At 39.4% G+C, this 13917-nt stretch overlaps 1 protein-coding gene across 1 annotated transcript in view; it reads left to right on the forward strand.

The window, feature by feature from the left end:
- Positions 1–13917, forward strand: part of LOC139711893 (tRNA pseudouridine(38/39) synthase-like) — a 175543-nt gene that overhangs the window by 52088 nt on the left and 109538 nt on the right. Inside the window, exons 8-9 of the mRNA XM_071623739.1 lie at positions 9511–9584; positions 12721–12838. Coding sequence (XP_071479840.1) covers positions 9511–9584; positions 12721–12838 — 192 coding nt within the window. The remainder of the gene's footprint in view (positions 1–9510; positions 9585–12720; positions 12839–13917) is intronic.

Below are 13917 nucleotides of genomic sequence, written 5' to 3' on the forward strand. Positions count from 1 at the left end.
TACCAAAAAAAAAAATGCACTGTCATAGAGATAACATGTGAAATGGTCAAATTTTACAAGGGTATTTTCAGTTGATATTTTCACAATGAGGACGTTATCAAATTGAAAACTTTGAATATGATTTTGATAGACAATAATTATGATAAGCTGCAACATACTGAAATCTGGGAAAAAAGCTGTCAAGGATAAGAGAGATATACTCAAAAAGGTTTCAAATCTGATGATATTATGAAATTTGCTATTTATCATTTCATGCAGAAATTTGATTTCTTTGAGTAAATTTGCCAGCCTTGAGGACCCATCAGATGATATCTACAAATCATCATCTTTCAGAATATGTAGCAAAACATGGGGGTCATCTTCCGTCCAAAAGAGCTACAATGGGTTTAAGATATGTACTTTTTCACACATTCGCACTGTGAATTGCCATACATTGTAGATGCATGCACAAAATTTTAACTTTGATGGGCCCATATAACGTCATATTAGCTCTAGTAGACTTGAAATTTGGTGGAAATATTATCTATGAAATCAATAACCAATTTCATGCACAAAAATAAAATTTTTGCTTTACAGGCACGCAAATATGCATGAATGTTGTGCGAACACACAAAATTTGAAAATGCAAGATGGTCTGAAAAGTATGTAAATATAAAGATTTCTGCAGTGGATTCCCATTATAACAAAGCCTTTGGGACCGGCAGTTTTCTTTCGTTTTATCTAAATTTTGTTATACCGAACATATAAACTATAAAAAGTGGATAATGTTGCATCCTGAATTTTCACTTCATTGTAACCGGAATTTTGTTATAACGGTGTTCATTATAATGGGAGTGCACTGTATCTGGATTGGAGCATTTTGAAATTTTGACGATGTGTGTGTCAGCTATTTTCTATATTAAAGATATTGATCATTTTAATACATGAAATATGCATCTGCCAACTTTCATTGAAAAAACAACGTTTGGAAATAGAGCTAGAGGCAATGTGATTTTAGATAATGCTATCATAACGGCGGCTCCATTGAACTGTCAACTAGAAAAATGACACCCTTCACTCATGATACATAAGTGCTACAAGTTTCAAGAGCTAGGAGCTAGAGCTTTTAGAGGTACATGGTTGCACAAAATTCATGGAGAAAGAATGAAACAAAAAGATAGAATTTGTACAATAACAAGAGATGCTCTGTGAGCTTTCATGTATCTTGGCAGGTAGCATCCCTAGGGGGATATTATCTCAGTATGTCCAAATGGGCACCATGCTCCCCTGGGGGCCCCAGGAGGGCCCCAACGTAACCCCCCCCCCCCCCCCCAAAAAAAAAAAAAAAAAAAAAAAAAAAAAAAAAAAAAGCCCTCTCCAGAACCAGAAATTATAGAGCTAACGAAGTTAATACGATGAGTTAGTACATTTTATGAGTGTAAAAGAAATAAAGTGATTGTTTGTCACACGAAGCGAGGCAAACACAAGGTATGCGTACGACGTTTCGGCCACGAATTCTGCTGGCCTTTGTCTGGCAAAGTAGACTGAGCGCTACAGCGCATGCCTATTTATATGGCTGGTGGAAGGGAGCATTGTGCTCAAAGGCACGCCATTGTGCTCAAAGGCACGCCATTGTTCCGCTTCACTGGAGCGTAAAGTGCGCTATTATCGGACGATGCGATAACGGTCAGCCAATCAAGATGCTTCCCGCCGCCGGTGCTCTTTTGTCACGTGTTAAGTGTGGCGGGAATTACCAATTGCGGACGTTGTAGCTAGGAAACAAGGCGGAGTAAACAACAGCGTACGATGCGGTGATGCGTAAGCACTGAACTCAGCCTGTACGGGGGCTGAGCGGGCTGCCATACCATCCCCGTCTGCTGCGGAGGGGGAGAGCATAGTGGCGGATGACAGGTAACCATTCATCCGGAATATCAATTCCGCTGTCCCTGTTTATGTTGTTAGGGTGCAAGCGGATCTGAACAGCTTCTTTAACGCGCTGCGCGTACCAGTGTTTGTCTTGTGCTATGCACCTGACCTCTTCCCAATTCGGTGGATTCCATATACGGTGCGCCACCTATTGGTTGTAGCAGACAGGCCGATTTTCAACTTTGGGGTCGACATCGCGCTAGCTATGCAGCTAGAGCTACGCTGCAGCGCAGCAGACACTAGCTGCATGCGCAATGCACTGTTTACTGTACAATAACTGTACTGGCCTAGCGTCTGGCGATCGGTATACGCGGTAACTAGAGTCGACAAACTGAAGAAATACCTGAATGATCGTGGCATACCAACCCGAGGAAAAACGAAGGACTAACTTGTTCAGCTGTCGGAATGTGGGGATAAATATGATGTTCTTAAACCGTGTGACCATGCAGAATTGGAAAAGAAACGAAGGTGTGTATGATCAGCGGATGGGACTGAAGTGAACTTGTACGATAGGCCAGTAAGATGGACTAGGGATCTGAGTACTATGCCTGATCTGTCGCTTGGAGATGTGTTTGCCTACCTTATCAAACAGTGTGATTGGACCCCAGAAAGGCTAGCAAGCTTAAAAAAAGATGATGGCTACCTTATGTTTAAGGACAATCACATTGAAGATGTCCATATGGGACACATCCAGAACCACCAAACCCAGACCACATTTAGTGATTTACATCAAGGCAACTGTGAAGCCTGAGCAGCGTCAAATGGCAGAACGGTACGCTACATTGGTACTACTCACAACAGACGCTTTAGTCCATTCTGCTGGCTGTGGATGTGTTGCAGCGTAAGTTTGCTTTTTCTGTGATTTGTTGATTTTGTCATCTGTTACCGGTGCTCATGTTGGGGCCTAACTTCAGGCCAACCAGCCCGGGCGCCCGCCCGCCTGGCGCGGCCGGCTGAGCTGAGCTGCGCTGCTGCATGTGCATATATAGAATGCGAGTAATTTTAATGTCGACTTTTTCCCATAAGGCATTGCGGATTTCGGCCTGTCCGCTACAACCGATAGGTGGCGCACCGTATATGGAATCCACCGAATTCGGTGGGTGCTCCGAGTCCCAAGCATGTTCTGCAACAGCAGAATTTTCAGTGTGTTGGAGCCTGACATCTCTGCGATGTTCCAGCATTCTTTCGCCGACGGGTCTACCCGTTTCGCCGATGTAGACCTTGTCACAAGCCCCACACAGGATCTCGTAAACAACACCATCTCACCTATTTGGGAGGGCGGGGTCTTTTGGGTGGACAAGCTGGTTACGGATAGTAGTATCGGATTTGAAGACGAGGCGTATGCTATGTTTCTCTTGCTGTCGCCGGAGCTGGCTCGAGATACTGTCGACAAACGGAAGTACTACGCTAGATTTGTAGTGCACAGGCTCCTTAGTGTTAATGGACTTTCTCTTGGAAACCCTGTTCAGAAAGGAACGTGGATAACCATTGCAAACAAGAGCGGATGCAACATGTTTCTTCTCAGCTGCTGTGCAATGAGGCTTTGTAAGTGATGCATGAAGCTCTGTTGTACAGGCACTTCACTACACCGCGCTTGACAGACTGGGGGTGGTGTGAATCATAGGCTAAGTAATGATCGGTATGTGTTGGTTTCCTATACACGGTGGTAACGAGGCGGCAGTTGATGTCACGGTGCACCAAAGTGTCGAGGAACGGGAGTCCGTTATTACTTTCATTTTCAGCAGTGAACTGAATAGACTGCTGTTGTGTGTTCATGTGTTTCAACAGTTGTTCGGCGGCGGATTTGTGGACAACAGTGAAGGTGTCATCAACATAGCGTTTCCATATTCTAGGGACGCATTCGGGCAGGCAAGTCTCGAGCGCTTGTTCCTCAAAAGACTCCATGTATAGGTTAGCAATGACCGCGGAAACCGGGCTGCCCATGGCCGCTCCTTCTTGTTGTTCGTGAAAGATACCATTGAACATGAAGTACGTAGATTGCAGTTAGAACTTCAGAAGGTCAGTGATTTGTGCCGGTGTAAGCTTGGTACGTTTGGGCAAGCTAGCTCTCTTGCGCGGTCGCCTCCACTACTGGACTACTACGCCCTCTTGTTGTTATAAATCTCTTTTGGTGCACCACACTGACAGGCTGCTGACAAATGTAGCCCCAACCAATGCATGGCTGTTTTGAAACGTAATTTCACCGGCCACTATAAGCAGGTGGTCACTATAAACAGGTGGCTGCAAGGACAGGTTTGATTGTATAGGTTTGACTTATATGTATATATATATATATATATTATATATATATATATATATATATATATATATATATATATATATATATATATATATAATGTGAGATATGACAAAGGAGAAGAAGATGCGTACCTTTGAATTATTATTCCTCTTACTGTTCCTTCGTTTTTGGAAGAAGAGCACAAGTTGAAAAATTGGTCTCCGCCGGAAATTGAATCCGGGTCTTTGGCATAGAACGCCAGTAGTCCAGTCAAAATAGGGTTTCACCCACCACTAATTGCAACAGTACGAATTCCACTGCAGTGCAACTTGTTATGGGCTCCTAAACACCATACTAAAAGTCCCAAGAAATCCAACTGGCTAAATTTGCATAATATGCAAATTAGCTCCCATAATGATAAAAATAGTGTTTCCATGAAAACTGTGCTTCTAGGTTTCAGATTGGAAAACCGAAAGTGTTTTAACCTATGTTTACAATGTCAGCTAGTGCGATGCAAACATTTCCATGGACATGATCTGGGCCTCATTTGCATAATATGCAAATTAGTTCCCCATAATGATAAAAATGCAGTGTTTCCATGAAAACTATACTTCTAGGTTTCAGATTGAAACACCAAAAGTGTTGAAACTTATGTTTTCAATGTCATTTAGAGCGATGCAAACATGTCCATGTACATATTCTGGCCTCATTTGCATAATATGCAAATTAGCTCCAATAATGATAAAAATACAGTGTTTCCATGAAAACTATGCTTCTAGGTTTCAGATTGGAACACCCAAAGTGTTGAAACATATGTTTGCAATGTAAGTTAGTGCGATGCAAACATTTCCATGTACATATTCTGGGCCTCATTTGCATAATATGCAAATTAGCTCCAATAATGATAAAAATACAGTGTTTCCATGAAAACTATGCTTCTAGGTTTCAGATTGGAACACCCAAAGTGTTGAAACATATGTTTGCAATGTAAGTTAGTGCGATGCAAACATTTCCATGTACATATTCTGGGCCTCATTTGCATAATATGCAATTTAGCTCCAATAATGATAAAAATACAGTGTTTCCATGAAAACTATGCTTCTAGGTTTCAGATTGGAACACCCAAAGTATTGAAACATATGTTTGCAATGTAAGTTAGTGCGATGCAAACATTTCCATGTACATAATCTGGACCTCATTTGCATAATATGCAAAGGGTACCGAGCCAACGGAATATTCAAATGCACCAAATTGCCCGATATGAGCATATCAAGAGTGTTCAAATGTGATATTTCAGTTTCTCTTCACCAAAAACAAACTTTTCAGCATTAGAAACCTAGCATGAATAATTTTAAGCGAATAATAGTTTGTTATCAGACAGATAATGATAGCTTATCCATTAATTACGTAGAATCAAAGTACGAATATAAACAACTGTCAACATCTATAACTAACTTGTCCAATTTTGTAATTAATGAACTCTATTTGGAGAGTTGCTTATTCGAACCTGGCTGATTCAGCTCTTGCACCCTTGAGGGTTTTGAGATATTGAAGCTAGCACAGTCAAAGGAAACTCTGTGGGTAGTGACCAAAGTTACCCCTATCGATCATATCCCCACGGCCATTTGCAAAACATGCATCAACCAATCCTGTGGGATGTGCCCCAAAGTACCCCACCCTCACGGTAATATAGAAAACATTGAATATCATTAACGCGAATATACTATAATGTTCCAAACATACATGTTTCAAACTTCGATCATGCCATGCAGCATGGGCACTTTTGCTTTCAAAAATACATTGTAGTTAATAGAGGAGACATCCCTTAACAATATCCACATTGTCAAAAGGACAATCCCTTGGGAATGGTCCAAAATTACACCTACGCTCACGCACCCTTAAGACAAAACACAGCTATCAGCAAAGCAAACACCGTTGTTCGAGCGTGGATGGTTTTAAAAGTAGTCCCGGCAATACAGCAAATACACTATTTATCAGTGAAAAGTCATGGAAATGATAGAAGAGGCTTAACTTTACAAGATCTATACTGTGAAGAGGATGCACATTAAATGGCAACCCTGTGAGATGTGCCAAAAATATTCATCCCTCACGGCAACTTAGAAAACATATAATATACAACGCGAATATATATATGTTCCAAACGTACATGTTTTCAAAATTCCATCGTGCTGAATAGCAAAGGCACTTTTGTTTCCAAAAAATGCAACTAATTAATAGAGGAGACATTGCTCTACAATAACTATATTGTCAAAAGGGTGAACATTCAAAAGTAATCCCTTGGGAAGTGTCCAAATTCACATCTACGCTCACGCCCTCTTATTACAAAACACAGATATTAGCAACGCAAATACCGTTGTTCTAGCGTGAATTGTTGTAAAAGTAGTTCCGGCAATACATCAAATACAATTTTCATCGATGACAAGTTATGAAAATGATAGAAGAAACTTAACTTTACAAGATCTATACACTTAAGAGGGTGCGCATCAAACGGCAACCCTGTGGGATGTGCCAAAAATACTCCACCCTCACGGCAATATAGAAAACATATAATATCATATAACGCGAATATATATGTTCCAAACGTACATGTTTTTGAAATTCCATCGTGCCGTATAGCAAAGGCACTTTTGTTTCCCAAAAAAAATGCAACTAATTAGTAGAGGAAACATTGCTCTACAATAACTACATTGTCAAAAAGGTGGACATGCAAAGGTAATCCCTGGGGAGGTGTCTAAATTTACACCTACGCTCACGCCCTTTGTGACAAGATACGGATATTAGCAACGAAAATGCAGTTGTTCTAGTGTGAATGGTTTTAAATGTAGGTCCAGCAATACAGCAAATACACTCTTATATAAATGAAAAGTCATGAATATGATAGAAGAAGATTTGCTTTACAAGATCTACACAATAAAGAGGGTGCTTATAGAAGGGCGACCCTGTTGCGTGTGCCCCCGAAATGCCCTTTATCCTCTTGGCAATATAGAAAACATATAATATCATATAACGCGAATATATATGTTCCAACAGTACATACTGTCAAAATTCGATCGTGCCTTATAGCAAGGGTATTTTTGTTTTCAAGAAATGCAATGTAATCAATACAGGAGACATTGCTTTACAATACTGATATAGTAAAAAGTGGTGCACATTTAAAGCGGCCCCGTGGGAGGCGCCCAAAGTTACCCCCTTAACCCCGCGTCCCCATATGCAATACGTGCATTATGCCAACGTGACTACTGTTGTTATGAATGTACTCTTACAGTTACCGCTAATTTGCATTTTATGTAAATTATTTTTGTACGACCAATTCGAAAAGGCATCTATCGTGTTCATTGACCTACAAATTATAAGTTTATACATTTAAATCTTTAAAATTGGATAACGGGAAGCTGAGATCTGTCAATTTCCTCTCATTTCAGGTGCTAATTTGCATATCATGCAAATTTTACTATTTTGCCCCGCTGGATTTTTTGGGACTTTTAGTATGGTGTTCAGGAGGCCTCAACGACTTGCTCTGCAGTGAAATTCCTACTGTTGCAATTAGTGGTGGGTTACCCCGTAAAAATCGCTAGATTGACTGGACTACAGTGCCTTAACTGCTTGGCCACAAAGACTTCATAGCAGTTCAGGCAGACCCAAGCTCGATTACCTAGTGAACCAATTCTTCAAACCTTATGTGCATATTCCTTTTGGGGGCAGAGAGTTACAAATAATAACCAGCTGCGTGAGCTGAATCTAATAACGAGCTTCAAGTGCCGGTGAATTGATTCGGGTAGTTATTTGTGAGAAAGGTCACTGATACATACAACTTTTTGCTTCTCCTGAAGATGAATAGTTAGATCTGTGAGATATTACATGTACCTCAAATCAAGCATAGTTGAGGGGATTGTGCTTTCTCATACAATATACATGGGCCCAAAACTTTGGAACAGCCTTCCAATATCTCTTCGTCAAGCACCTTCAATTGATGCTTTCAAAAAGAACCTCAAGACCTACCTTTTCAATTTAAATTGACAATTGTTTATCTGTATGTACATATGAACATATTTTGTTTCTTTGTTTGTAGTTCTTATATCTTCTGTGATACTCTGTTGTAATGTGAAACATATGTACTCTGTTCCACAGCGCCATGAGTATCTTTTTAGGTAGAATGAGAGCTTTATAAGAGTCTCTCTATTATTATTATTTATTTATTATTATGACGAAGGGCAAGATGGTGCATAGCTTTAGAGCAGGATATGAGTATTTTAATGCAACTGGCACATGTTGGCATAAGTTGCATATTGCATGGAAAATGAAAGACAAAAATGGTTAGAACCTTTAATTTAGAGCAACCTGTTGCCTCCCACAAGTACAATTGTACTTCAGGGTCAAACTGAATTGTTGCAATTCTTAAATTTTTGTGTCACTGACTTTTCTTTATACATTTTTGATAAACACTACAGAACCTGATTCTTGCATGTTATCTATTCAGTGGCATGTGTTATTAAAGTTGATAGCATATTTATGAGGAAATAAAGTCAAAATTATGTATTACGGCATGTTGAGTGAGGGATATATAAAAAAAAAACCTGTGGCTAGTAAAAATTCCTCTCAGTGATATGAAATGATATTAAATAATTGAAATGATATTATTTCATTTAAAACCATGTTTGTACACATCACTGTTCATTGCAGATAATGTAATCTTGCTTTGTTTGTGTTTAGAATATATTTTTTAAACATCTGTTACTTGTCTCAATTTTTCTGTTTTAAACATACATTACCATATATCAAGTTGAATATATCAATGACACAAAGGTCAGATATTTTGTTTGATTACCCATTTTCTAATTTAACAGTTAGTCATACATTGTAGATACTGCAACAAATAACATCAGCACTGATGAATTAGAATATTTTCTGCCACTTACTAGAATTATTTGAATATGAAATTATTCAATAATTATAAAAACACATTTTTAAGCTGTGTAGCATGCATTACCATGGATTGTGGTTTTTCAGAGGAGGTTTTTGAGGTTAGTAAAATATCTGTTGAACGTTTGAATCTATTGCAATATTTTGTCGTATGTTTCGACTGGGTAAATTGCTGAAATTTCAGAATTGCGTTGATTGAGTGGGTTTGACCCGACATGAAGATAGGGTCAAATTTGGTGTGCATGAAAGTACCTAGTACGGGATACAATATGATCTAGAAAATTTTGCTTAGAGACCTGATCCTTTCATTAGGAAAGCAAACTAATATACTAATAATGTCTACCTCTGTATGTATTATATCATTTAGGGTTTGCCTGCATACTTCAACCATATTCCTGATCTTATCTGATCTTTCACCTGAATAGATGGACGTAGCCAATGGTGTCGTGAATCATGTGAGGACAGTCACAGCGGCAACAATCGAAGAACTTGATGGCATGTGAGTTGGAGCATTTGCTCACCATATTCATTTTAGAATTGAGTAAAGTCCATGCTGAGCCTTATACACTGTTCATAGCAACACCCATAAAAGTCATAATGTATTGCCCGTGATTATAACAAAACACTTGCAATTATGTACTTGAGTATGATTGCAGTCATTAATTCATCGCACTGCAAATCAAAAGATAAGCCATGAACCATCAAATTGTTGCAAAAGCATGGTGCAGTAGTTCAGCAACTATGACTGGGCTCATTTCTGCTTAGTGCACAAGCTATCACAATTGCCCACAGATTTAAGTTTATTATATACTATCAACAGATGTCATATCTTTCCTGGCAGTTACAGCTCACATATTTTGTCACTGATATAGTGGTTGTCCTCTGACAGGGCATATCACATTTGGAAGACACAAAGTTTATGAATTTATAACAAAGACAACCATTTTTTCCTAAATAGGGCATCCATCCCCTTGTCTGCCCATTCCAAACTTCTCATATGTGACCGTGAATCACAAAACGAACAAAAAGTCGCACCCCTTGATTTTACGTGAGGACTCAATAAAAAAGGTGAAACTGGTCAACCAAGTCAATCTTGACTTTTTCATTTTATCCGAAAGAGTTATTCTTCTTTTACATTATCCTGAAGTTTGAGATCATAGAATGAATGGGAAAGTGTGTTTTTAGCAGTTTTCTACAACCCCTTTTTTGTAAGAGTAGTGTGAGCAAGTATGTCTTCTAGAGGTCCCTTTTCTTATCCTTTGCCCACTCTTCACTATTAACTGTAATAACTTTTGAAAGGATGATGGGACTACTTTGAAAGTTGGCATTAATCATGTACAGAATGTGTTAATACAGTATGCTCAATTTCAGCTTAATCTGACAATCCTTTCATTGTTGTTGCTCCAGTGGTTAACATCCTGTTTTTTGTCCCATTCATACTGCACCTAGCTCGGCTTGGTAAAGATGAAGTGCTTGAATAGACCCTGTACTTCAGAGCTTCTTTTCTCAGTTCACACTTTCCAGAGTGTGTGCTTTCTTTCCATTATTTAGATAGGTGAGGAGATTCCATTTGAATTGAGTTATACATCATTTTAAAGCTTAGAGTCTGCTCTTTCAGGATCTGCCCTTAATTAAAAATTCATGTTTGGCGACTTTCTGTTGGTTTTGTGATGCAGGGTCACATAAAGAAAGTGTCTCTCTTTCTGAGTTGAATATGCTGGGTTTTTTCTTTTTTGTTTGTTTGTGCCCACACCTAATGACATGAGAGTTTGTCTATCCCCCTCTTTTTTCCCCCTTTCCCCCTGATGGGGCAGGTCAAAATGAAGAGACACAGAGTTGGTCAACCCTTCAACAAGGGGACATGTGTACTGTTTAAACAAAGCATTTCCCCCTCACTTAGGTGGCTGTAAATGAAAGATAAGAATTATGAGACTTGATTTTGTCACTGGGACGAGACAGGCTGACCTTGATGCTCTAGCTGATTGAAGCAAGACGTGGCTGATGGAGTTCAATCCTGATGAGTGCCAAATCCTTCGGGACACCCGTAAAAGACACCCAGAGGTCTTTCAGTACACCCTCCATGGCAAACCTCTCAAGGCTTTCCCAGCTGTGAAATACCTTAGGAGCTGAAATTACAAAATTGTTATACCCCCGCCAAACGAAGTTTGAAGGGGGTATATAGGAATCAGCGGACGGTCGGTCGGGCGGTCGGGCGGTCAGTCGGGCGGTCGGTCCGTTGCAAATCTTGCGTTGCGAACTACTTCCTCAGTTTTCAACCGATTCCCATAAAACTTGGCACAGATGTGTGCCTTGGGTTGTAGATGTGCAAGACGTATTTTTTGACAGTACCCAAAAGTATGTTGCCATGGTAACGGCATATTATGGGCAAAAATGGGTACAAATCTTGCGTCGCGAACTCCTCCCACAGTTTTTGATCAATTTTTATGAAATTAGGTACAGATGTTCATCTGAATATATTAATGTGCAAGACACATATTTCCACAGCTTGGCAAAAAGTGCGTTGCCATGGTAACGGCATGTTATTGGTAAAATATAGGGCAAAATGCTTCATGGCAAAACTGCTTCATCAGTGTTCTTCCAATTCTCATGGAATTCATATTGAATGTTTGTCTTAGGATATAGGTCAGCATGACACATTTCTTGACAGTGACAAAAAGTATGTTGCCATGGTAACAGCTCACATATTATGAGCCAAAATGATGGAAAATTTTGTGTTGCAAACTACTTCCTCAGTTTTTGCCCAATTTCCATGAAACTTGGTACAGGTGTGTGCCTTTGGATGTAGATGTGCAAGACGCATTTTTTGACAGTACCCGAAAGTACGTTGCCATGGTAACGGCATATTAATGGCAGAAGATCAAGGAAAGATCTTGCGGATTTAACATCTTCCTCAGTTTTTTGACCAAAGCTTATGAAATGTGGCACACACCTTGATCTTGGTGGGAAGATGTGGAAGACATATTTTTCGGACGTGTCGGAAGCTGCGTTGCCATGGTAACGGCATATAAATGGCAGAAGAGCAAGGAAAGATCTTGCGGATTGAACTACTTCCTCTGTATTCGACTGAAGCTCATGAAATGTGGCACACACATTGGTCTTGGTGGGAAGATGTGCAAGACATATTTTTTGGACGTGTCGGAAGCTGCGTTGCCATGGTAACGGCATATTAATGGCGGAAGATCAAGGAAAGATCTTGTGGATTGAACTACTTCCTCAGTTTTTGACAAAAGCTTATGAAATGTGGCACACACAATAGTCTTGGTGGGAAGATGTGCAAGACATATTTTTCGGACGTGTCGGAAGCTGCGTTGCCATGGTAACGGCATTTAAATGGCAGAAGATCAAGGAAAGATCATTCCTTGGGTAAGACTGTCGTCACGGGGCGGGGGTATTAATCACCTTAAGTGATATTTCTAGTTTATTTTGTTTTGTGTTGTACATGTACTTTATTTCCTAGAATTGTTCATGAGTCCAAATAAGCTGAAATGGTAGTGACATGCAAGGCACTTTTCATCAAATGTATTATACAGTAGATTTGGCAATAGCGTGGTATTATCTATGTTTTAGAACCTCTTTGTGAGTTTTGTATACATTTTTAATCTTTCTCATTATAGTTCTGGGGCATATCAGATGTTCGAATTCACCATCACAGGCATGGCATTCCTCTACCATCAGGTCAGGTGTGTGATGGCCATCTTGTTTCTCATCGGGCAGCACAAGGAGAAACCAGAGGTTAGGATTTTTCTTTGTTAACTAATGTGTTTACTTTCACATATGATAGCTGGTCACTGAAATTGTCCTGGCCTCAAGTGATAATGCCAAAGTAAAAACACATTTAATGTTTGTGTTGTGCATGTGTGTGTGTGCTCATTTGTTATAAATATGTTTATTTTGTGTCCAATCTATGATTGATTTTGGAAAATTGCTTTTTACGTGATATTATTTTGTGAAAAATGCAGAAATAAAATGAAAACAAAGGTCAAGTAAAAAAAGCTAAAGTTTCACTTTTTCTCCATATCTCTGAAATGGCTGGAGGTATCTTCATGGAACCTAGTACATATGCATGTCCTGCTGAACAGTGATTCTCTTGGGACTTTAGGGATCAATGGTCAAGGGTCAAAGGTCAGGGTCAAATTCTCAACATATCACTACTGTAAAACAAGGAATTTTCGCGTGCATTTTAATTTCGCGAATTTCGCGAGCGCCAAAATTCGCGAAATTAAAATGCACGCGGAAGTTTTTGTCTACACTACATGCATTGAACGCCAGTGTCAATTCGCGAAAATTTCATGCCACGAAAAAGGCTGTCGGCTCCAATTCGCGAAAATTTCATGCCGCGAATATATCATGTTTTACAGTATTTCCCCCATATCTATGTGTACGTTATGCGTGAAGGTACTTTTTGAAGCTCATTGTTTACCAGTATTACCAGAAAGAGATTCTCTTGGAAAGTTTTTGACCATAAGGTCAAAGATCAAAGGACAACTTTGTTTTACCTTGTTTTTAGATATCCCAGTCATTTCAGAACCATTTCATGCCACGAAAAAGGCTGTTCATTCAAATAAACTTTTGATTCCCCTTAGAATTGTATGCTCATTGTTTTATTAAGGGATGGTACAAAGTATTGTTTTACCTTGTGATATCCCAGTCATTTCAGAACCAATTTTCATCAAATAAACTTTTGATTCCCCTTAGAATTGTATTAAAGGGATGGTACAGTATTGGTGGAGATGAGAATTGGGCTTTTAACTTTTTGCAAGATACCAAGAAAACACTTATGATATAGTACAGAGCATACCATTTTAAGAGGA

The sequence above is a fragment of the Diadema antillarum genome, unplaced genomic scaffold (assembly GCF_040938485.1).
Source record: "Diadema antillarum isolate AM-2024a unplaced genomic scaffold, OU_Dant_1.0 seq00001726_RagTag, whole genome shotgun sequence".
Classification (NCBI taxonomy): Eukaryota; Metazoa; Echinodermata; class Echinoidea; order Diadematoida; family Diadematidae; genus Diadema; species Diadema antillarum.